This window comes from Glossina fuscipes, unplaced genomic scaffold (assembly GCF_014805625.2).
Source record: "Glossina fuscipes isolate IAEA_lab_2018 unplaced genomic scaffold, Yale_Gfus_2 61594, whole genome shotgun sequence".
In the NCBI taxonomy this organism is placed as follows: Eukaryota; Metazoa; Arthropoda; class Insecta; order Diptera; family Glossinidae; genus Glossina; species Glossina fuscipes.
The window spans coordinates 374,535-399,649 of NW_024003803.1; the positions used below are offsets into that span (position 1 = coordinate 374,535).

General features: G+C 34.7%; 1 protein-coding gene across 2 annotated transcripts in view; it reads right to left on the bottom strand.

Annotated features, from left to right (window-relative positions):
- Positions 1-251: 251 nt before the first annotated feature.
- LOC119643764 (tau-tubulin kinase homolog Asator) overlaps positions 252-25,115 on the bottom strand; it is a 63,349-nt gene continuing 38,485 nt past the window's right edge. Inside the window, exons 9-15 of one of the 2 annotated variants that reach the window (XM_038043228.1) lie at positions 23,811-24,001; positions 23,048-23,192; positions 22,477-22,615; positions 22,087-22,413; positions 20,848-21,486; positions 4,192-4,288; positions 252-4,030 (exon numbers count right to left, since the gene is read on the bottom strand). In XM_038043228.1, coding sequence (XP_037899156.1) covers positions 3,673-4,030; positions 4,192-4,288; positions 20,848-21,486; positions 22,087-22,413; positions 22,477-22,615; positions 23,048-23,192; positions 23,811-24,001 — 1,896 coding nt within the window. In that variant the 3' untranslated portion in view covers positions 252-3,672. The remainder of the gene's footprint in view (positions 4,031-4,191; positions 4,289-20,847; positions 21,487-22,086; positions 22,414-22,476; positions 22,616-23,047; positions 23,193-23,810; positions 24,002-25,115) is intronic. The other variant, XM_038043229.1, reaches the window with a different exon arrangement.

A 25,115-nucleotide genomic window follows, 5' to 3' on the forward strand; every position in this document is an offset into this window, starting at 1 on the left:
TATTCTTAATCAAATTAATTTTTTAGTCAATCTGGACTTGCATGCCGGAAACGATAATCGCAGACTTGAAAATGTCATGTACAAAGTCATCGTAGATAGAAATGAATTGGTGCGCCACATCAATCAGTTACAGCAATGTTGGAAGAAAGAAAATGTGTGAAAGTAACAGAACTAAAAGAATAGAGATGTTTATTGAACTTTGTATCTATTAGAAGCGTGTTTTTTTGTGCTGGACACCACGTATATCCATCACCTTTTTGTAGAAAAAGGTAAAAAAATCAATTTTCAACACCCTGGGTTATAGGGTGGGCACGACAGATTTTTTGTGTTGTTTTACGCATGCTCTAGAACGCTTACTGATATATTTCTCGTTATATCTGTTTTATCATATGAGAAATAAGAAACAAACCCATTTTTTTCCTTTTCAGCTTATGTTGCACTGTGAGTCTCCTTTGAGGGATTTCGCTTCCAATTTTTCTGCCACATTTGTAGCCAATAGATCAAATTAGCGATCAGGACAGGACACCACACAGGTGAACACAGAGATAGACGGACAAATGAAGTTATTTAAATAAGTTCAGAATGTGGTACTGATCTGAAAACATATACTTTACAGCGCTAGTGAAACGTCTATTTTGCAAACGCTTCGACAAAACGAACATATGCCGATCCTTCGGTATAAAAATGCTAGACTGCTTCAAACATATACCAAGTTTGTGTAATAGCTTTGCTGAAAATTTTTAAAAGCAGTGGTTTTTGTGGGAAAATGACAACCTGAGTTGGTTAAAATTAAAATTTTTTTTTTTTAAACACAGAACTATGAATTGAAGATTCGAATGCATATTTTTGAAATGATAAGCAAGCAGAGTTTCAATATTTCTTAAAAATGATCTACCAAATAACCTAAATCTAGATAATTATTCAGTTTGTAATATCGTAAGCTTTGATTAATTACACTCACAAGTACACTTAAACCTATCTACATGCACAATTTTCCATTATTCAAAAAGTTACCACAAGTAATTCCTGAATACGTAAAGTGGAAAAGGATGTGTTATATGGACGCACATACGTCTCAAAGATATGAGGCATCTCTATAAAATAGTTTCTGTACAAGAATCAAAAAACAATTGGATTTTATTTAATATTTCATATAAAAAAACGTGTAAGCATCTAAGCATGTGCTCATTTAATTCTGAATTTCAATTTGGGCTTTATGAATTTCAAGAAGATTTGTGATTGTCAATGGATCTTTGTAATTTGAATGGAGAACTTATGATTGTCAACAGACCACCTTCAGCTTTTAATTCACTGTTTTTGACTGTCAGATCATGCACATTTTCGATAATGTGCAATTTTAATCTCCTAGCTCAATTTCTGTAAAATGTGCGAAAATTATTCAAGCACACAAGACAAATATTGCTGAAAACACAAAACTAAAAAGATTGACGTTCCAACTCACAAAGAAGAGCTTTTAAGGTGGGTGGTATATTTTAAAAAGGAACAAATGGTAAATCTTTTTATTTTCCTGATTACAGCTTTAAGTAATAATTTTTAAGTGCGATTTTTCGAAAATAGAAGGTTTTTAGAAAATGTATTAGATATATGAGATACACCAAATGCGACGTGAACCAAATAACAGGCTTAACATACATTCTTAAACCTATCTTTTCTAAACAGTACTCTCTTGCAGCAATATTCTCCGTACTTTAAAATGCATAAGCTACTAATTTCAATAGTTGCCTTCAAAAAGCGCTTTAGATTAAAATTTTATGAAAATTTGCATATAAAAATGTGCGACTAATTAAAATAAGTGCCATGTGTGTCTACCGACAATTGTGAATGTCAACTGAAACCTTCTTATGTTCAATTACAGTGGGACTAATATATTCTGAGAATGTTTTTTTGGTTTCACCTTGTTTGTGTTTGGGCAGACGAACGGATGGACAGATGCACAAAGGAAAAGACGAACGTACTTAGGTGTAATCCGATTGCGAAACTAGCCTAGAATTTATATATTTTTTTTGGGGTTTTTAAAGCATGCTTTTGATGGCTATAAAAGTATTGAAAAAATTTGTAACTTTGATACACTGTAATATTGGGTAGGCGTAGTAAATTTTTCCCAGCTTTGCACAGGTACTACAGTATCGTCTACACAACATGCATTGAAATTTTTGCAGATTTACCAGCTATTGTTTACAAGCAATAAACAATTTGTTCGTGCTTTGGAAAAACAGAGATGTTCTCAGTTTACGTGACACTGTAAACGTGCCCTTCAAACGATTTGACCAATTCTCAATACCACCCTGCGCAGAAGAACTTCCAACGTTTCTGCCAAATTTGAAATCGATAGCTTCATTTTTGCGCCCACGCGAATGTTTACAGCAGACATTAAATGGAGGGACACACACACATGCTTAAATCGATACAGAATTTGATGGGGATGAAGAATACATACACTTTCCCACTCTGTCGCTTCCTTCTGGGCGCTGTAAACATTTTGACGTCATTCTTCGGTGATGTGTATAAAAATTGAACATGAGGTGCAAGAGGGAGGTTCTTTCCAAAAAAACCAGCTTGATGGTGACAACACCCGAGAATACCCATCAGAGACTTAACCTTTCCCAACTAATCCGAGAAACCAATGAAAACCAATGGATAGCTCCTCCCACCTCCTTGCTAAAAAAACAGAAAATTTAATTGTGCCGGTGCCGAATCAGCCAACTCATGCGAGCAAGTATAAATGATCCGTTGTTGCTACACCAAAAGGTCAATCTCGAAATGGAAGACACACGGGAAGTCGGCTAAAAAGAAATTCATCTAAATTTCGTCAGTACTAAAATATGAAAGTCCAAAATACTCATGACAAGAAGGCAATGTCAAGATATCTACTGCAAAAGAGAGAAAAAAACTCAGAAAAAAAAACTGCAAAAAACCAGCCGAACGAAAATGGTGGCTATATCAACGGCATAAAATATGGAGGACTCATGGTAAATCGTAGGGAAAGCTACGAAACGTTAAAGTAAGAAAAAGACTATTGCGCAAAACAAAAGCAATCTTTATTGAAAAAAATAGAAATTTCGACTACAGTGATGGAATAAATTAGAGGCGATAGTGCCGAAGACACGAAACCGTGAAATGTTCATAGAGCGGGGCAAACATACTTTTAGAAATATCTTTACATATGTCTTCGATTTTTAAAAGCAAATAAACGAATTTTCTGCTATCTGTTATATATGAGACTCAGCAGCATCTCAGAATAACAAAAGTCTGATTCGTTAGTACAAACGTGGCGACATTATCCGCTCTGCTAATATTATGCATACTCATTCTTCGAATATTTATTATGGAACTAGAAAATATCTCATATCGATTCCTAAGAAGCAATTATCTTTAAAGAATGCATTTGCATGCGTAGATTAACACAATATAACAAGGGCGCAAAGACGTCACGAAAACTGTGAATACATTGTGATCGTTCGTATTAATATTAATAAAGGACGAAGTGAAAAAAACGAAAAGCACACATATTTATTTATGTAAATTGTCGATCTAAGAAAACTTTGTTCCGAAATTGTTTAAAAATTGTACCAATTAAGATGCTGATGGGAGAGGAATTGAGTAGGATTGACTGTGTATCTTGTTAAATCATAATAAAATAATACCGGTCAATTAATCTATATTATGTCTATAGCGTCTTAAGCGCGCGCTATTTTCCAATTTTGGAGCGCCAGGTGGTGGCGTAATATCATTACGTATCATTGGACTATCCATTTGATTAAAATCCTGCACTAAATTTAGCAGCAAAACGTCCTTTTCAGTACGTTTGCCTTGCAGTTGTTCATTATCTTCAAATAAAGCAGGAGCTGTGGAAGTAGCCGCTTGTTCAGTGTCGGCGATTCTTAATGGAGCACTTGTTGCTTCAACGCTTATAACACCACCACTGCCACCACTTACATGCTGGTCTTCGCTGTTATCTGTTGAACCATCTTCAAATTGTCCCAAGAACATTGTGGGTACTCCTCGAATTCTGCATAAAAAGAACATTGTAGTTACTCTATCGGATCTTATAATAAAACAATAAGAAGATCACTGAGCTCCGGTTTGTTTAAAACCCGGCAAAGACCTCAAGATCGACAGTGATCAACTCTTCAACCTTATATGACAAAAAATAAAAATTAAATATCTTACCGACTAGAATTTTTTGAATAGGGCCGTGAAAACCTTAAGTTTGGCTGTGCTGGATCTGCTGTATATTTATCCGCGGGATCACGCCGCCGTCTTAAAGCTGCATAGAATTTGAACGACTTCATTTATAATACATTTCAACAGAATCAACTTAAAATCAATTCGCTTTCATTTCTTAAATAATTGTTTATTAAAGCAAAGCAAAAAAAAATGTTTACAAAAATAAAAACAAACCCATTGTGTAAATAAAAAGTGCCATTTATCTAAGCTTCGCTATTGTTCTTTCTTAGAAATTACATCCAAATGTTCCAAAGTTATGTAATGAATGCATCATTCTTGATTGGGAATCCTTGAAAATAATTTACACATAGGTACCTAAATAGCGTTCAATGGTGGTGAACGTTCGAGATAGTTAAAGACTGTCAAAAATTGACAAAATTATCGCTCAAGCTCTGTGTGAATCGGTGAATACGTCAAGCAGAAGGTTGACCGCAGATTTAATGTTTACCCAAGATGGAAGAAAAACATCAAGTCACCAGCCGATATATATAACGACAAAATTGCATGATTCGATTTGTTACGCCATCTGCCATATTCGCCACTTCCCACTTCCAACGACTGTTATCTGCTGATGAACGTCAAGAGCATATTCCAGGGAAAGGGATTTGGATCAAACGATGAAGTCATTGTGGAAACTGAAGTGTGTTCCGGTTCGTTCATTCCTTAAATGTAAAAATTTGAATAGATCTTCTGAAATTCTTCTTTTGCAGACGCCACCAAAAATGCGCCCACAAGAGCTAAAAAACTGAAACAATTTAAGAAAAACCTGGTCATTTTCAAATATTTTCACCCTCAACCTGTGGTCTGTAGACGAAACCAATATAAAATTGCTTAAACCACTGCTTGAAGCTGGCTTTAAATAAATTATTTAAGAGATAAGCGAAGACGTTATAGAAAGTCACGGCCCACCATTAAATGCCTTATACCACTTATGTACATACATATGACGGCTTTCTGAATTGATCGGTACAATAGAAAGTGCGTCTACGTCAAGACTTCATCCGCATAAACTTAATATATTCTTACATCAAAAGTGGTGTAGGATATAAAAACCGAAAGAGTATATTAATTATTTTAAAGACAGTTAGCAAGAACACAACTCTTTTTTGTGAAGGAAGATTTCACAAGAAAGAAAAAGCAGAGCAAGAAGAAATTTTAGCATTTGAATTAAAAGTAGTAATAACAACTGTTACTGTTGCATGTCCGTAATATATTCTTTAAAGACACACAATGGAATAAATAACTTTAAAAAGTAATTGAAATATAGTGCTGAAATTCGGCAGGTGTATTTAATTTTAAACCAATATTACAAAAGTTAATACCAAAAATTTTTTTGTACTTTGCGTGGTTTACCCCTTTGAAGTGGGTCCCGAAACTAAGTAGGAGGTTGACCTACATTCATCGCATTTTTTGAAACTTGCACTAATCAACGACTACATCTCCCGTTTCCGAACGCAAACGCGGCGTAAATTGTCACATTGACGCGCTCTAGTTATTAACAAACGAAAACTTTTTATAATAATTTATGACCAAATGCATTTCCTCATGCAGTACAGTACTCTTTTCCGGAAGATCGGACTTTTATTTACCATTCAAGGGAAACCATACGGTAGTGGTAGCGATACGAGGGAGGATTGGTATGAATTCCGTCCGAAAAAGTTGTGTCGCTGCTGTCGTTGCGTTAACATGGTGATGTGAGAAAACAAAATAAACAACGAATCAAACACTAAACGGAGAGACAAGGCAAGAAGAACGAATAAGAAGAAGAATTTTGTAGGTTAACCAAGTGAAACGGCAAAAACGCGAGAATCGATAGAATGTCAATGACTGCATAACTATAACTGAATGCGGAATATAAAAGACTCTTATGTAGGGATGTATGAAGATATGGAACAGAACCACACCCATTAAGGTAAACCTATATGATTGGGAAAAAAACTCCAAATGTCAGTCTAATTCAATGTATATAATGTAAATTCTCAGTGTTTAAAGACCATATGATCGGAAGATCGATATAAAAAGTATAGTCAAGTAAGATAGCGTTCCGTATGGAAGGCGCAATAATACGTATGGAAATGGGTAATACTGGTCGAAGCATAGATTTTACATGTTTTGAATTCAAAGGGTGTTACCCTAGGGAGAGTTCTGTTAAATCAATATGAGTAAAGATAATATATGTGTTGATATAAAATAAACGGTTAAAATCGGTTTAAAGAGAAGAAAGTGTAGAATTCAGTTGGCAGATTGTTGTGAATCGTCCCTCTCAGAATGGCAATTCTCGCAAGAATAACTATTCTTACATAGGACGTCGTGGACTATGCTAAGATTCTACTTCTAAATTGGGGAGATTTAACATGCAAAACATCAAAAATTAACAATTTTTAAACCCAGGAAAAGCGTGATAGGTAAAGTTTCTGCAAAATCTGTTATATTTGAAGGTGCCTACGGCGTGTTGCCTAAACTTGACTTCACTTTGTCGAAATTCAATTTAACCGCTTTGAACCTTGATACCTAGGGAATAACGCATACGCTTGACGCTCTCTGTTCTTATCCAAACATACCTTGCATATGTTGGATATTTACTAATAATTGTTTTCTTTGATTCACATTTTAAACAAATTTTTCATGGTTTGCGCTTTATTACAATGTATATTAGAAAGACGAGGAATTTATTATTAGATGAAAAGTTAATGCTATTATAAAATCTCCATCAACAAAAGCCTCTATGTCTCATTCAAAAGCAATGTGGACACCATGGAAAGGTGCTGATCAAATTTTTTCTCTATTGGATACGAACTAAACTTTTCTTGACAGATAGAACTAAACGGCTTGTTAACGGAAGACTCGAGTTTTCATTTCATTTAATCTTGAAAAATCGTCAGGAGCTATGTTGCAAAATTCAGCGGAATGTACAATCTTGGTAGTAAATTGACTACCCTTAATTTCAATGACGACATTAATGTAAGCGAATCTAGACTCGACTATGTTTGTTAAGCGCGAAAATTTTGCTCAACATTCCATAAGACAAAAAGCATTGACAGAAACTCGTAAATATCGAAAGGAATTCCCTTTAGTGGCAGTTTGCACATATCGTTTGGATGCACGGCGATTCTACCGTACGCTTTAGGAACCTATATGGCTATGTTTTTGCATGATTATTGCTGAGAGAGACGTTATAAATTTGACAGAAATCATCAACGAGATTTTAAGATAAGATTTTCATGGGGATATTAGACAAGTCTCTGCACTAACCAAACGTACGTTTTGTAGGTCAAACAAGACATCAAAACGACGTAAATATCTAAAAATATAATGCACTTGTGACGTCAGTCATTAGAATCAGACATGAAAAACATCTGCGAAGCACACGCTCTTTGCATCGGACCACCCGTAGGTGAAAAAATGTTCTTTGGAGGATACAAATTGTACAGAATGATGGGTGCGTTAGAGTCGGTGTCAACACCATGCAAGAACCATGTTTGCGTGGTTGAACACATTCAATAGATATTTGACGAAGCTTACCGTGGTACAAACATCAAAATGATGATGTCTCGAACGTAGTTTTGAGCGACTTTTGTTTTCGAGCTTTCCAAATTTCTTGTACGGAGCCCTTTTTGTCCAAAAATGCGATTCAAAGAAGAAAGGAAAATTGTCTGACGGCATGTCCAACGGCATGTCTAACTGAACTATAATGGTCTCATCTTGTTGTCGGATTACTGAAAATATGGGTAGAATGTTTTCTGTTCTGTTATTTCTTTGCCAAATGTAACGAATGTATAACGTCATCGTTTATTTGTCCTGAGAAAGTGAGGAGGTATCTGCTTACTTAAAATTGAACCACCCAAAAGCCGTTTAAGCCAAAGGGCTTAAATATGATTGATATTAACGCCCGAGTTGATAGCGTGTTCCTGATTTAGTAAAGGTTTTGGTAAAGCATTACGTAGTAAGCTAATAAGGCACAGAGTTGTGTTAACGCAAAATGTCAACGATGCTGGGGTCATGAAGAGTACATACGTCCAATTTTCGAAGTGTGGAGTGGCGACTGGAAGTGGCAGTATTCGGACAGACAAATATGATATGGTCCGGATATTTTAAAACGCCATATGTACATAAAGGGCTATTCACTGTGTTAATTTTGAATAGATGATCATTACATCTCATGTGGTTAATCATCAGCCTCTTAGTAAGGCAAATAATGTCCCATCTGAATTCTTAATTGATAAACCAAGGAGCTTTATTTGTTTATGAAAATAAAGAGTGTAAGTAATGACCATAAGATGAATTATTCCATTGCTATTGACAAGAAAAAACTGAATGTTTTTTCTCGATTGCGGTCAAATCTGCAAAACTTAGAAAACGATGATTAACATGAGATGGTCTGGAAGATGCAATTTTATCTGCAGTAGTGTTGCCAAGCATGCCCATATGATTGAGCACCAAGAAAAAATGGAAACAAAATGTATCAGATTTGAGGCCATAAAGTAAATATCCGATTTCTAAAACATAAGGATGGGATTTACCTGAAAGAAACGATTGCAAAGCGGATAAAACATATATACTTTCTGATACTATAAGGAATTTCTTTTGAGGCTGAGTACTCGCTAAGCGGATGACTTTTAGGATCCCAAACCACCGAAAATAAAGGTGGGTGGTTTGAGAAGTAAGCTTCTATGTTAATACTTGGAAACCAAAAGTCGCTACCTACAACAACCGTCTTAGACACGTCAGTAAAGATGAGTGACAAATGCTTCCAATCGGCAGTGACCAGTGGGTAGTGTTGATGCACTTCCGCCGGTGTAACTGAGGATTTTTTTGCTGGTAAGAACCTAATTACTGGCTGAAAATATTGCGAATCAAGAGGAATTTTGAATAAGCTACGTACATCAGTTCTAAGAATGTTGAAATTATTAATTTTCTTAGTAAAAATTTTAAAAAAGAAGGAGAGGAATTCAGTGACATAAAGTCATAGATGAAACGTAAAGTCGGATGATTCTCAAAAGATAGAATTTTATTAGATGAAAAATTGACGAATAAACGAAATTATTCTTGTAGGGACATAACATTTGCCATCTGGTCCAAGCTTAGTGTGTGTGTAGATTTCATTCCACCAAGAGCCAACGTATTCTAATTTTGGCCTGACTAAACCGAGACACAGTTTAGTCATACAAAGAGGGTCGTAGACCCCAAGAAATGCCACAAATGGATTTCAGTATGTTATTGAGTTATCACTTATTATTTAGTAATTTTGTCAATGTGAGCAGCAGGAGAAAGTTTGGGGCGTAGAACAAAGCCTAAAAAGTGGAATGTTTTAACAAATGAAATAGAACCGTAGAATCTTTCTTTTTGCTTGAAAAGACCATGGTTTTATTAATAGAAAGTAGGCGTTTGGAATGGTTTTCCTCTCGAGACGAGAGGAAATAGTCCTGAGGGCAGATTTCAAAGCACATCTACACAAATCTGGATCAGAGTTGGAACTAAAAATGACAAAATCGTCAGCATAGCTCAAAATTAAGACGTTCTTAGGAACGAAACTGAAATTTTTATTAACATATAAATTTAAAAAAAGAGGGCAAATCCCTGAAGAACAACACCTGTGGAAGATCCCCTTTGTACAACACCATCATCGTTTTTGATAAACAGGTTCTTATAAAGAAACAGGTCATACAGTAAATTACAAAATTTGGCAGGGTGATTCAAAGACAGAAGAATAGAATTTAAGATGTTAATATTACGAGAATGAAACGCTGCATGTATGTCCAAAAAGCAATAAGAACGTGATTTTTAGCAAATGCTGAGTAGTTTGCTGACCACAAAGTGACAATGTTATCTCAGGCAGATCTGTACTGTCTAAAACTAAATTGAAAATTGCTTAGGTTCGAGATACCATTTTAAACCTGAATAATACTTTCTTGAAAATTTTTTAATTGGCGTGCTATTCTATGTTCTTAAAGTGAAGATTTGGGAGCCATACTAGGAAGAGGGTATATAATCAGTAATTAGAATATTGTTAAATTCCTTTAGTAGAATTAGCCTATTTTCGATGTTCAACATCTTGAGACCATCATTACCAATACCATCTAAGCCCAGAGAAGAGTCAGTTGAGAGGCTAATGGCCTTATCGATTTCGCAGGGAGACATGTCACTTAAGAAAAAATTATCATGTTCACCACCAAGTGATACAGAGGGGATTAGAGGACAAGAAGATCTAGCCAGTTTGTCACACAACTCGTTAAAGAGGTGTATGGACAAGGAACAATAAGAGGAAGTGATACCTCTAAAAATTCTCACAGTACGCTAAGGATCTGCAATTGACATGCCGCTATTGACATTTTCACAAAATTGTTTCCGTCTTTACGTTTTTCTAGAGAGTATAAGTGTATTCCTTTCTAACATCGTACGAAAAGGTAGAAATTTGTTCTAGGAGATATTTTGAACTTATTTCCAGCGAGTGTAACTTTGGCAGCGACTCGATTGCGTGCGGTGTTCCACCAAATACTAGAAGGATGTAATTTTTTAAAACCCTTTCGGCTTACAGCATTAATAAACGACTTTGGGAATCTGACGAAAAGACAATTCAAAGAGTCATTGGCTTGAATGGTATTTAAAATGTTGCGAATAGCATTGTTAAGTAAAGAGGATTTAATATACTTTAGAACACTGGTATGTGACTGGCTACGGACAATAGGACGCAAATGACAATGGGAATTACCTAAGGAATCGTTAAGGGTCCTCCAAGTATGTAGTGAAGTAGGTTTAGGTATATACATGGAAGGATCTATGTAGGAAGAGGCGGAACCAAAATGAGTAGGATCACCATTATTTAGTAAAGCTAAATTGCTGCTTTCAAGAAAATCTTGAATTTGTCTGTCTCATGAATTGGAGAAACGACTACCCCAACACAGACTGAGCATTAAAATCACGACATATTAATGCAGACATGTCGACTCTGAAAGGACATAAGCTGTTAATTGCAGAGTAAGGAACATTACAACTGGGTAGATTATAACAATTTATTATTAAAAGCTTCACAAAGATATATGAATGATACATCTGCAAGCTTCAATAGGCACGTAGTTTACAATATTAGAAGCGTAAGAGAATGAAAGTGATTACAATAAAGATATTGTTCAAGTTGTTTGGATTTGTTACGGATCGTAGTACAATTAAATTGAATTATTTTCATTATTGACCTAGTGAGTGGATTACAAACTAGAAGAGGGCCGTCGATTAAGAATGCTCTTATGAAGATCGCGATTCGTGGCAGAGGTAATACTAGAGTTTGTTTTAGAGGAGAGCTTGACACTATGTAATGATTGAATAAGTTCACAGACTTGGGATAGGTTTAGGGAATTGGTAGGATCAACAGTCATTTCGTAATCAGAAGAAAGATTGTCGTTGTCGCGGTCTTGGGATTTAGAGACTTCATGTTGGAAGTGGAGATAATAATCTCATTTATTTTCTTTTTAATTAGAATTGACTTATCGTCTTTTTAATTAGAATCGAGACTGCAGTCTCAATAATGGGTCGCATGATTGTCGATTGCAAAATCTATTCTGCTACAAACTGAATGGTACAAATCAGGAAAGAAGACTAAACTAAATTTTTTACAGAAATGAAATGAGTAAACAGAAAAGCCAAAGGTAAAGATCCAAAATTTAAAAAAACTAAATAAAAGTAAAATGGGACGCCGTGCATGTAATAAAGTTCTTTAAATCCAAGGGGCGATTTACGGTCCTAGTTATCTAGTTATCAAACGATACAAAATACCATATAACGTTATTTTTGTAATATCGTCGGTGTGTGCACAACAAAAAAAAGCCAAGACGAAGAAGGAAAGCAAATAAAACACACTAAATACAAAATTTGAAAAAGAAAAGATTAGAAATCATATAAAGCAAAGTTTAATGAATTGACTATAGCATTGCTTATTTAATTTGTCAAGTTATTTTTGCTTGAATGCTGACGTAATTTTTATACCCACCAATGTAAGATGGGAGTATACTTCATTTTGCTTTTTTTCAAAATAAACTCCCAAAAGGAAGCTTAATAGATCCTATAAAATGTGTACATTCTTGATCAATATAAAATTTTGAGTTGATTAAGCCATGCTTGTCCATCTGTGTGTCTGTGTGGTGTCAGTTGTTCACACTACTGTGGTCGCAAAAATGAAGATATCGACATTGAATGTTTCTGTACACAGGTTGGTATTGAAAATTTGCCAAATTGGTCGGAGCAGAAGCGGGCAGTGGAACGTAAAATGAAAGCAACTCAAGTTTTTTTAAAAAAAATTTTTGGATTTTTGCTCATTACTCAGAAATTATTAAGGTAGAAGGCTGAAATTTTCCACGTTTACGTTGCGAAACACTCTACTTTCTAGGTCCAAAAATGGAACTGATCGGCCATGCCTACACAAAGCTACGTGTAATTACATTTTATTTTTTCATTTTTTTGAGATTTTATGTGTATTTTGTACACTCTTCAAAACAAGATATACTATCTGCCTAAAAATGGGTTAATTTTATAATTAATATGGTAGATACCGCGATTAAGTTTTTCTTCTTTTGCGATATCAGTGTCAAATAAAAGAAATTGGAGAGTAGACCGCGAAAAGCACAGTGGTGGGTACGTGAATTTCGGCTCCTGTCGAGTATAACTTTCGTACTTATTATAATTTCTCTATTTATGATGTGTCTCCCTTTGACTATTTGGTATTTCGTCTAATCCTTTTTATGTTTTATTCTGATATTTCCAACGACCGCCTTTCTATGGGAAGAATTTGATAAGCGTTGTCACTGTAGATTTGCAGAACTGCTATGTTTTTTAAAATAGATTCCATTTCCCTTGTCAACATATGTCTACATATCGACCAATCAGATACTAAAGAGCACACTTCCCATGTACTTACTTAATCTCTAGTAATTCTATATTTTAAAATTTCGTTTTTCGCACAAGTTTTGTCGTTAATCCTATATTCATTCACTCCTTTTTAAAATTTATAGCACAAACAGGGAAAAATCGTACATAATTTTTTGGGTTTATTATTTTTTAAACATAGCTCACAGGATTAAGTAACCCTTCTATGTTAATTAATTTTGTGAATTATGTGGTTTCGTAACGATATTTCACTTTCTTTTCTTTTTGAACATAAAGTTTGATAGCTATTTTATTTTCGAGCTGGGATGCGACATTTTGCGTTGGACATCAAGCAAACGCTCGTGTGCTATCCAGCACCATCAAATCGATTTTCTTAACGAGAACTATCGACCTATAATACTGATTGGACTTATCGACTTTGCCCAATAGTGAGAACCGGTATCAAACTATTGTTAAAAGTATGAAATAGTTTTTATGTATAGTTGTTGCAAATATTTGTAGGGTGAAATAAACTCAACATTCTTAAACAAAAGGTATTTTCCCCAGCATTAGCCTTGAATACCTAACACCTCAAACAAATATTTATTCATTGCATATCACGGATCATTCCTACAAATACTGGTTAATATTTACTAAAATCTTTTAGTGTTTTTACAGTGTAGGTTTAATTGTTTAAGTCAGTTTCTTACTTTTCAATTTAAACGATTTGAAAATTCTCTTTTTTGTTTCTTAAATAATTCGTGGAAAAATATACTAGTGTTTTTACCCCTTACCCTACAAGTACGTCGTGCATGCTACAGTTGGGGAAAGTTATTTTCGGTGTTTCAGTTCGTATAGCACTCTAAATAAAAGTTAAAGCGCGAACGATCGGAGATATTTAGCCATATTTGACTGCGAACTTGTAAGTCATTTTTTAGTCTCAGAATGTTATTTATATCTTTAAACGAAATCTTCAAATTTTTAAATTTGTTTCATTCTCCAGGTGAATACAATACAGTTTCGAGTATTAAAATGAATTCAGTCAAGTTGTAACGACGTTTTTTTTAACACAATAAATGTCCGTTAATAGTTTTACCAAGGCGAATGTGAATTTGGTACAAATAGAAGTCTCGACTTTTGAGACTTTTCGCAAGATGATTCAGTTTTTGTGTGCCGATCATCCATTTCATTTATTTCATTTCAATTCAGTTATAATTTTCAAATTTCACCTAAATTAGACATATAAAAAGAAAGTTACACTATTTCTACAGATTAAATATGTAGAAGACTAGTAAGTTACTGTCTATATTAAATTATTTAGCACTAGAGAACATTATAAAAGGAAAACGACTCCAAATTAAAAGAAAACTCGAAGCTTACAGGTCATAAGCATAGTGGAGCAAGTGAACACTAAAGGGGCGTAAGTTAAAGAAAGCTTGGTAATTCTTAATTCAGCAGCGTATTTGTTAACTGCTGTACTTGACTTAATTAGTTTCACGAGTTGTTACGACATAACATCTGTTGTGACTGAACAGCACAAGAGTCTTTTTTATTGTTTGTAGATCGATGTAAAATTGATTATAAGCGTCGTTCAAATTTTCAACACAGCCCGAAATGGGTTAAACAAACTATCATTTTGTCTAGATTGATTAAATTGTATGAACCAAAAGCTCTTAAATGGACAGAAAGAAACATTGAAGTTAATTTCGTTTAACAGTGTGGATAATATATAGCATCATTTATCAGGATGACTAAAAAGCAGGTGCTTAAAAATGAGCATACGCTTCTGCAGTAACGGTAGAGCCGTTAGCAGTAGTCTATTTTCGAATGGAATAATAAATGAATTGTTTTTGAATTGATTCATTAATGTCTACGCGACAACGATAGAACGTAGTTCGTACGACCGAAGCGAATTTAAATGAAAGACCACCTAAAGGCATATATAATCTTTTCATGATAGGCCCTGAAAATCTTACGGCCAGGATTTTATGAAGTCAAGAATCGATCTATATCTATTAACAGAGATTTCAATTTTTAAGTTAAACGGAAGTTTATTTTCAAATAGTGCCTCGAGGGCGAGAAGCGTCTCCACGTTCTTTAGTTTATGTACCGCAATGACTTGTTCCGCGGTAAGCAGTGGAGTAAGCTCCTTCTTGGGAATGACAGCTTTTCGCATTTGTTTAACTTTAGTGTTAAGAAATTAAATAGGGACTATGCGGCCATATTGTTTAAGGGTGATTGTAGACCAATGAATTAGTATTCAACGTTGATCAATTTTACACCATCTGCATACGTCAAGACATCGGACGACTCAATCACAAACGGAAGATACTTTATATATAGAACAAATAAGATCAAACCCCAATGGTCAGTAGTCTCCCACTTCAGATTATCGAAATCTCATCGGACTGAAAAGAGTTGTAAAGCACCATAAAAGATCTATTGTAAAGGTGTGATCTTATCCATTTAAGTAAGTTTGGAGGAAAACCGGACAATTGCAACTTAAGGATCAGTAGCTGTCGAACCGTAATAGACCGAAACATTTTCAAAAGACCATTCAATTTCGCAATAACTCTATAATTCGTAACTAAGTACCATTGCCATTTTCATGAGTTAGTATAAAAGAACTACTTTTTCAGATGGCTGGAAATGTGCTTAGTTTCAGAGAGGGGTTAATACTTCTTGCGAAAACACCTCGAAGCTCATCGGCTGCTTCATGCTTCAATCGTTTTAACCTTTGACAAATTTCTTCATCTGAGCCGACGATATTCGAGATACTAATGGCATTTTTACGTTACGGGTATCATCATAAGAAACAATACTTGGTGAATACATTTTATATGAAATCGATCATCGTTTTGCTAAACGATCACGACGTCATATTGTTGTTGGCAACGCTTGATTAGTTGAGTCAACTCACAATAACGTACACCTAGAAGACTAATTTTAAGCCCAATTACTTAAAACTAATGCTATTAATAAGAATAATAAAAATCATTGTTGACACTTCTTTAAACCTTGATATTAGCATAGCAACTGAATATTTGTAATACTAAGTTCATAGTCAATGCAGGGAGAGATTAACAGGGGCGCGTATTACAAACCTCCCAAACGTAGCGAACCGGTCATCAACGAATATTATCGACAGCGAGTTTGATTTTTGGGCGCAAAAACCCTGATTGGATATTACAAACCCCCATCAGGAATGGTAATACATATTAAATTTTCGAAATGAAAGTTTCACGTTACAAAAACATCCTACAAAAGGTTGGTTTTTTAATACACAAGTACAAGCTGAGATTTTTTACAAAAGTAGCCTTAGAGAAGATGGAAATAGCTTGCTCATTACGGGACAAATAACCAAAATTTTTAAATACCGATATCAATCCAAACGTTTTTCACACTCTCACTTCCCCCTTAGTGCCAAGAAACTAAAAAAATGGTACACGTGTGCTGTGTAAATAATTAAAATGCAGAGTTCTTTGAAGATTACTCATGCAAAAAGAAATAGGCACGAAGCGATAGCTTCTTTAATCTTCGACCATAGTCTGTGGCTAACTGATGGGATCCTCTCTAAGGTTGCTTTGAAACTATTCATATAAAAAAGTGAAGAAAATGTTATGAGACGTATGTAAACATATTAAACAAACAAAAAAATGCTTTTTTTCCAAAAAAAAAAAAAAAATTTATCAAATAACAATTTTAGGGGAAAGCTACGAGGGAGTAAAAACGGAAGCGTGTTTTCAAATAAACGACTTATGGACGGTCATAAAAGCAGCTGAAGTTAAAGAAGAATCATCCACAAGACCTAAAAATTCCATATACTTCAAGTGCGGTGAAATTTAAATCTAGCGGGCCAGAAACTTATGAGTCAAAACTTAGGCCATATTGCAGCTAAGTGTTAAAGAAGGGGAAAAAAAGGATAAAGCAATGTTTAGTTTGTTTACAGGGGATGGCGTGAACAGAAATAATTGGATCTTTGACGCAAGTGCACACAACAGCTCAACAATACATGCAGAAGAGGTCGACACTGTTAAAGCGATGACAGACGTTGGCTCTAAAAACGAAGACGCCACTTTTAATCACGTACTGTGCGGGCCAGAACGATGCAATAACTTGTTTGCCGATTTCGAAAGTAATGAAAAGAAGCCATAAGGTTACATTCACAAACGAGGGACGTACGCTTGTTAAATGTAACTGCTATTGGTTGCCATGCCACACTTCCGTTTATGTATTAAATGTTTAAAAGCATTTCTGTACCACTTGAAAATTCAGTCCAAGGGTAAAACAAGTAAGAAAATTTTTATCCTGTGCTTAACGCAGTTTATGAATAATACGCAATAAACCTAAAATAAAACAAAGACTCTATAGGCGGGTCCTTTGACGATTTAGTCTATTTTCGATAACAACCAATAAGAACTTGTAATGCTTAAATTCGAATTCCATCTCATATTGCGATCGGCGGAATGTTTGTGGCCGGTAAGCACATCAGCAGGCAGACGCATTTAGGTGGATCGCAAAGGTTTTCACAAATAAATGGAATGTTGACATGCTATAATATTGAGTGGGGTTGCCCTTACGTGGTACTCTAGGTAGGTCCTTCGATCGATCGAGCCTACTTCTAATACTGAACTATGTGCAAGAATAAGCAATATTGTTGCCAACGTAGATGGTTGCACTTTTGCAGCCACGGGAATGTTTATCATAAACATTACACAGATATGCAGACTAACATACTTGAATCGACTCAGAATTCGACGCTGATCAAGAATATATACACTTTGTGATGCGTCGAAGGCGTCGTTCTGGGTGTTGCATACGCTTTGGTAAATGAATGTATCCACATTCTTAAATGGTGTAGTGTTTCCACAACAAGTTTTTTAGCAATTGGATGCAAAAGGAAGAACGTGGGTTTTTGGAAAACACGCACTTTTCAAATGACATCAACGAAATCTCAAGAATAATTCTCAATTATGGAACCGCGTAAGAAAGATTTGTACGCAGGTAACTTTGAAGGTGAAAGTAGGTTTAAAGATCATGTATCCACTCTTAAACTCTGAATTTCTAAAAGTGAATTGTGCAATTCCTATATACTGCTAAGTGGCTAAAATGCACTATTAATAAGTGCGTTTAGCATGTTAGTGTAATAATCAACGTCCATGTAACCATCCCACAAATCACGGGATAAATATTACCTTGTAAGTGGAGGCTTCCGTTTGGAAATTAGATCCTGTTCCAACAGGATGCACTAATATCCTGTTGGAACACTCATGATATTGAGGCAAACTTCTCCTGCTTTTACTGGAATATTTCTAAGTTTGCTCTTTTGAGGCGATTTCTTAAAAGTGGGCAAAGACGAAAATACCAATAATCGTGGAAAAATTTACCTTCGATGCACTTTAAGCTAAAAGTTTCTTTTTGAATGCAGACTGCCTAGCACAAGTTTATAAGATCAACTACTACTTTCAGCAGCTCGAAATTCTTTGTTGAATTTTATGTTGCCCCCATCTAACTTAAACGTGACGCCTGATCTTATAGAATTCGTCATTAGAAACCCCGATTCAATTCTCTAAAACTTGTGCTTGAATTTCTCGTTACTCCATTCAAATACTCTACGGATAATCTACATTGCTGAACAACCCGGCGGATGGCAATAAGGAACTGTACGTACTTTTAATATTTGGTCGAAATATGATTGCATACGAAGATTTCATTCTGCAACGAATTTACGAAGAAGATGTTCAGACACTTGAATATTTTATCGTTTATTACTTTATAAATTTCTATAAAAATTCGTGCCGTAAGTATACATACGTCTTATTTGAAATAAAATTTGTAGGATGCGAACAAAATCATCCGCAAATTAACAATTGAATTTAACATACTTAAAAGGTGGGTCAGCCATGTGTTGAGGGTATTTAAAGGAAAATCGCACACCGAGTACCAAAATTGCTATTAATTCATGGTAAAAGCAATTAAAAACCTTATGTCCCTTATTTAAATAGGAATAAGCTTTCCAATGCCGTTTTGCTGTTGCCGTTTCAGATGTACTTTCACAATAAAAAAAAATTCAAAGACCTTTAATCCAAAACCATTTCCATTTTTTTTAATGCATCGAATATTCGCTTAATCGAATTTATACAATGGAAACCAAGGATGGGTTTTTTCGAATCTCAATTAAATTACTTTTGTACCCATCACCAAAAAATAAAAAGATAGGTAAACCCATTTTGTCATAATGTTTACAATATCGAAAAGAAGCTTCATAGAAAGTAGGTACATTCTTGATCAGCGTGGAATTTTGAATAGGGTAAGTCATGTCTGTCCGTCTTTTTTGACTCTCTCGTTATCGCAAAAATGAACATATCGACTTTAAATCTGGTAGAAACATTAGAAGTTTCTGCACGCAGGTTGGTATTGAAAATGGGTCAAATTGATCGGAGAGCACGCCCGCAGTAAAGCATAAATTGAACGCAACTCCATTATTATTATGAAAGATAAAAAGCTGATGTTTTCCACATTTAGTTTACGGAGAACTCTAGTATTTATGAAAAAAAATGGAAATATCGGCCATACTTACATAAAACTAATTATATTTGATTAAATTTTCTTCTTTTCACTTTTTTGAGGTTTTATGCTTATTGATCATAAGGTAAACAAAATGCTTTAAATGCGTTAAAATGCATTTATTCTAAAATAGATACGGTGAGCATCCGGACGTGATGAATTAATCCTTCCTAACAATAGCTTTCAGTGAACTAAAATGTGGAAAATGAACTTTACACTATTCACATAAATAAAAGCATAGATTGTAACGGTGGGTATGCGAGATTCGCCCCCAGTCGAATGAAACTTTCTTACTTGTTTTTACTAGTTTAAATGTAGATGTTTTCTGATGGAGTGTGTTTGTGGGAATGAACATTGAAGAACTGAAACGCAAACGCTAAGTGAATTTTGGCTCTATGCATTGAGCTTTTAAATACAACATTGGCTTTATGAAAAAGTTGAACAATTGTGGGACTAGTATTAGTAATCGAAAATTACAACATTTGGAAGAAATTTAGATTGAATTTAAGTACTAGATTTATTAATATCAAACCTTTGCAGAATTAAAAATTACCTAGATTAAATATATCGGTAAATCAGTAAATCTGAATATTTGGTTATTGGAAGTTAGCATTCACAGAAATTCAAGTGGATCAATTCCAATCCTTGTATGTGACACCAATATCAACGATCTTGTAACGAAAAAAACAGTCCATTACGTAGTGACATCCGCCGTAATTAATTTATATTTAACACATTTATCTTGTGCTTTCTACTCTCCAAGTCCAACTTTATAGGGTCTTTGAAGCTTCGTTTTCCGTGGTGCAAATATTAGAACAAAATGAGTGAATCTTTCGATGGTAGATAATAAATAAAAAAATCCAAAGAAAAAATTTATCATAGAAGTTATAAGACTCCTTACCGTATTTTTAGACAACTGTGGTAACAAAAACAACAAGTTGTGAAAAAAGGAGATAAATGAGATGAAATAAAAAGGATTATTAAGCAAAGATAGCATTTGGGAGATAGTTGGAAAGTGCAAACAAGAGAAAGGCATTAATCAAGCAGTTGAATATTCAGCGTCGTGTGGTTGGAGAACATTTTCTTTCCCATGTATCACACTACATTACAATGCAGTAGCTTTCTAATTTTGTATGTAAAAACACTAGAAATTTGGAAGGGCTTCGTTGAGAAACAAACCTGGTGTTAACTCCGCTATATCAGTGTGTTGGTATGCGTCGGAAATAATATCATGTTTATTGGTGGCGTTGACAACGACTATACTATCGATTATATTGTGAAATGCTTTATTGCTATTACTGCTATTCGGCTGTTGATATTGAGGCTGCGACGATGTTAAATCGCCACCGGTCCAAGATGTGCACTTGACGGGTCGAAGGTTCACATTTAAAACAGGTATTTTGCTGGCAGAACCACTTGTCGCTGTTACAGTGGTGACATTGGAATAGAAATTAGCAGCGCCCTTTGTCGGATTGGAATCCGATATAGTATCGTTTTGAATGTCACCTGTTTTCGTGCAGGCTGTCGATAAATTATCCAAATTTATAACACCATTGCCATGTCCTGTGAGACTGGCGGCTGGTTTTTTGTTTAGGATCACATTCTTGTTATCACCAACATGTTCACTAGTTTGGGTTAGAACAGGTTGTTTGCTACGATCACCGTCTCTATGTTTTAAACTGTTTCCATTGCCGCCTTCATCACTGTCAATTGCATTTCGCGTGTTAGCGGTTTTTCGTGATTGATGTTGTGATTGCATTTTTGTAGGAGTCGCAGCGAAAGCATCGTAATAAATGGACTCCTCAGGATTCGAGTTTTCTAATAAAGCAAATACGAAATGGTAAACAACCATTTGTCTAGCAGACTAATAACGAGGCCTAAGATACGTGCTACCCACCATACTAAATACCTCTCATTAGGTATGAACTTTTAAATTCGTTTGTAAATGAAATTTCTAACATAATATATAAAAAAAGTGTATTGAAACGAATTGTAAGTTTTATGTGATCTTCAGCTGCCATGGGTACGGTCAGTATTAAAAGACACAGAAAATTTTTAGATTAAAAAGCTAATAGGACCCAATTTCATTTGAACAAAGTTGATCGGGTGTAATAATTTTTGTGATATTTCAAAAAGTTTCGTTGGAATGATATGATTTCTAATGTGACTTATATTTTATTTGTGAATTAAACATTTTTGCAGCAAAAAACGTAGAAAACAGCATCGGACACAATTGTTGCTTTCATTAAATATATGTAGAATTACACAATATGTACCAATATGTGCAATACCTACAATGCGCACGATTGTACACATTTGGGTGATTCACAAACTAAATAAGAGGCTTTAATTTTTTAATGGTGGGAGGCCACATAAGCTAAGTCTTTAATAAAACGATTGCCATTGAGAATTAAATACCTTTTTGTATCATACGTATTTCCAAACGGCCACTAACACAACCTTCATTTTGCATAGCCCCTTCTTTGCACAGAGAATTTGCCGCGTCACTACTCCGTACACCAAAGTTCGAGAGCTGCTGCTCTGCCGCTTGACATGTAGGAGAATTTACTGTTGGATCACATACACTTTTTTCTCTTACTTGTGCTATCCACAGCTGATGTTGGTTATCACCTTTGGTACTTGACGATTGCGGTACAATCACTTTAGATTCCACAGTTTTTATTTGTTCAGCATTTATAATTTCCGATAAAGCAACATTTGGCAGACTATTTCGATGTTTGTTTGCTATAAAATTTGCAGGCTTATTACTATGAGTTATGACTTTATTCTCTATTGCATGAGCATTACTGGAATTCGAAGAACCGTTTTTCAAGTCGTCAGTGGCAGCTGCGGTTGCAACAGTTCCTTTAGCGTCATCATGAGATATGGCCGCTTCAAAAAATACTTCCCTGACGCATACATTACGTGCTACATCCATACGATAAATCTTAAAAAGACCAACAACGTGAAAAACTTGACATTTAGACGTAAGATGATTTTTTCTTTTTAATTTTTGTTTCAAAAGTGCTCAAAAGAAACTCATACATACATATGCACACGCGTTTGGAGAATAGTCAGTACTGCATAAACTGAACGAACGTATGTATATTTTCATATTAGTAGTCTGTGTATTTGCAAGTAAATGCTTATGATCTTAACGTAATTGGTAGATTATTAATTTTTATCTAATAGTATTTAAACAAATATGCATGTAGTTACGAAAATAAAAAGATATGGTTTGCATATATAACGTTTGCATGTACACAAAGGCCAAGCATGCAGGTTAATACGACATAAAACAGCTTGACATTGATATCAGTCATTGGTTAATAATTATTGAGAGGACTGTATGAGTTGTGTTTTCAAAAATCTCGCTTACAATATTATCGAAGGCTGCTTGTTGAACAATGGGTGGTTTTAAATCTCTACGCAATACGTTACCCATAGCCGGCTCAGACCAACAATGCGGTATCGAGTTCCGAACCCGCTCATAGTTTTCAATACCCACAATATTCAGATTGTGCCTGTATCAGCAAGTTGGGTGTAATACAGTGAATAGATCAAAATTTGTTATTATTTTATTTTATTTTTGTTTTTGCTTAGTATCACCATTTATTTATATCTTTCACCATACCAATAAACGAAAAATAGAAAAAATTAAATAAGAAAAGAATCTTTTCTGATGTTCTAGTCCAGGTGGGACAGAAATTGATTCGCCTAAGAAAAGAGTTATTGTAATGCGCATGTGAGTGTCGTGGCTAAAATATACCAAAAAATGCGTTCTAATATTTGAATATATTCAAATCTATTAATTAATTGACGGTGATTCCACGGGCAGGAACAATAGAATTCCGCTGAATAGTAGATTTCGACATATACTATTTTAGAATGGAAAGGTTGAGGTATAGAGCGTTTATGAATTTAAATGTTTTAAGGTGCCATTTTCAAATAATTTTTGCAGTTTGCTATAAAAAATCGATTTACTTACAATCACTTTTAAAAGCTTTTTATGCCAAATATCAGTGAGAACACAATCATTTAAATAGTGAAAGATAAAAATTTCTAAATTCGGTTTACCCCGAATATAATCTGGTTTATTTTAATCAAGGGTTTTTCTTGTTACTGATTATTATATTTCTTACTTTTTTCGTTTTCCAGTTGAGATTTCATGAAGAGACGCATTTCTTGCGTGCTCTCCTTTGGGTTCGCTTGTGTTTCCGTTCTTAGAAGATTTAACGTTAGTACCTGGTTGTACAGGATGCTTAATTGGCGCCACTGCGAAATTGGGATGGGACTGCGAGATGAAATTTTGCTTCATATTGTGTACAGGACTCTACGGAAAACATACACATACACAAACAAATCAAGCGTACTAAACTGAGCATACCATGTGGTATCTTTGTATTCCTACATATCTAAATAATTACAAAACATGCATACACGTACACGCTCATTTTGCTTAAATCATATTTTTAAGCTTGTAGTAATCCACTTTAGCTAAGATAAATATATAAAGATTCGTCAGTTTATCCTATCAGTTTTATAATTGAGCATTTTTTACACTGAATGTTAATATATGTTTCCTATGGAGACTGGCATGACTTAGTTGGTTCTGACCATGAACGAAACGTGCTTATACTTTATGAGATCTTTCGCTGTATATTCATAAGCGTTACATGCGAAACCTTACTATTACCTTGCCTTCCTTACCTCGTTAGCCTTTTCTAAAACTCTTAATATGAAATCAACACTTGCTATAATTGAGAACATCCCACTCTAAATTTGACTTCGCAGTCTTCATCTTCTGCATGCTTTTTTTACTGTTCATATCCCCGCATGTTTATATTTTCGCGTCTCAAGTGGTTGCGAACTAACCAATCATACAAAAAATAATGATTCATTTATAATACATACGTTAAAAGATATGAGGCATTAAACATAGGATCACAATTACATCGCTACCCGTTTAAGAGTTAATACAAGGATGTTCAACCCGACACGGAAACATCAAGAGGAAATTCATGTATGAGTAGTACACAAACTTACAAAGTGATAGTTGTAATATAAAACTGTATTACGATAAAATAAGAACAATTGAACAACCCAGGCTACAATCGTTCTCTAATCAAAGAGAATTTTTCCATAATGGGCCAAATTTGTTCATTTACGATAAAACGGACAAATGGACAAAACATTTACATAGTCCAAGAATTATCTTCTTTGCTTTTAATTTTGAATAGCAAAAGCTTTCCTTGGCAGTTGTTACTGTATTGACTTTACCCGATTATTGTTGGTTAATATTTTCCAATGACGTTAACATTTGCTAATTTGAATAGATTAAGAACTTCTTCACATATAATATCTATGTGTTTTCCTAATGCTCCTTTCAACAGTTTCTTTAAAGTGCAAGACCATTATAAAATTTTCAAAAATTCAATTTTTTTTAT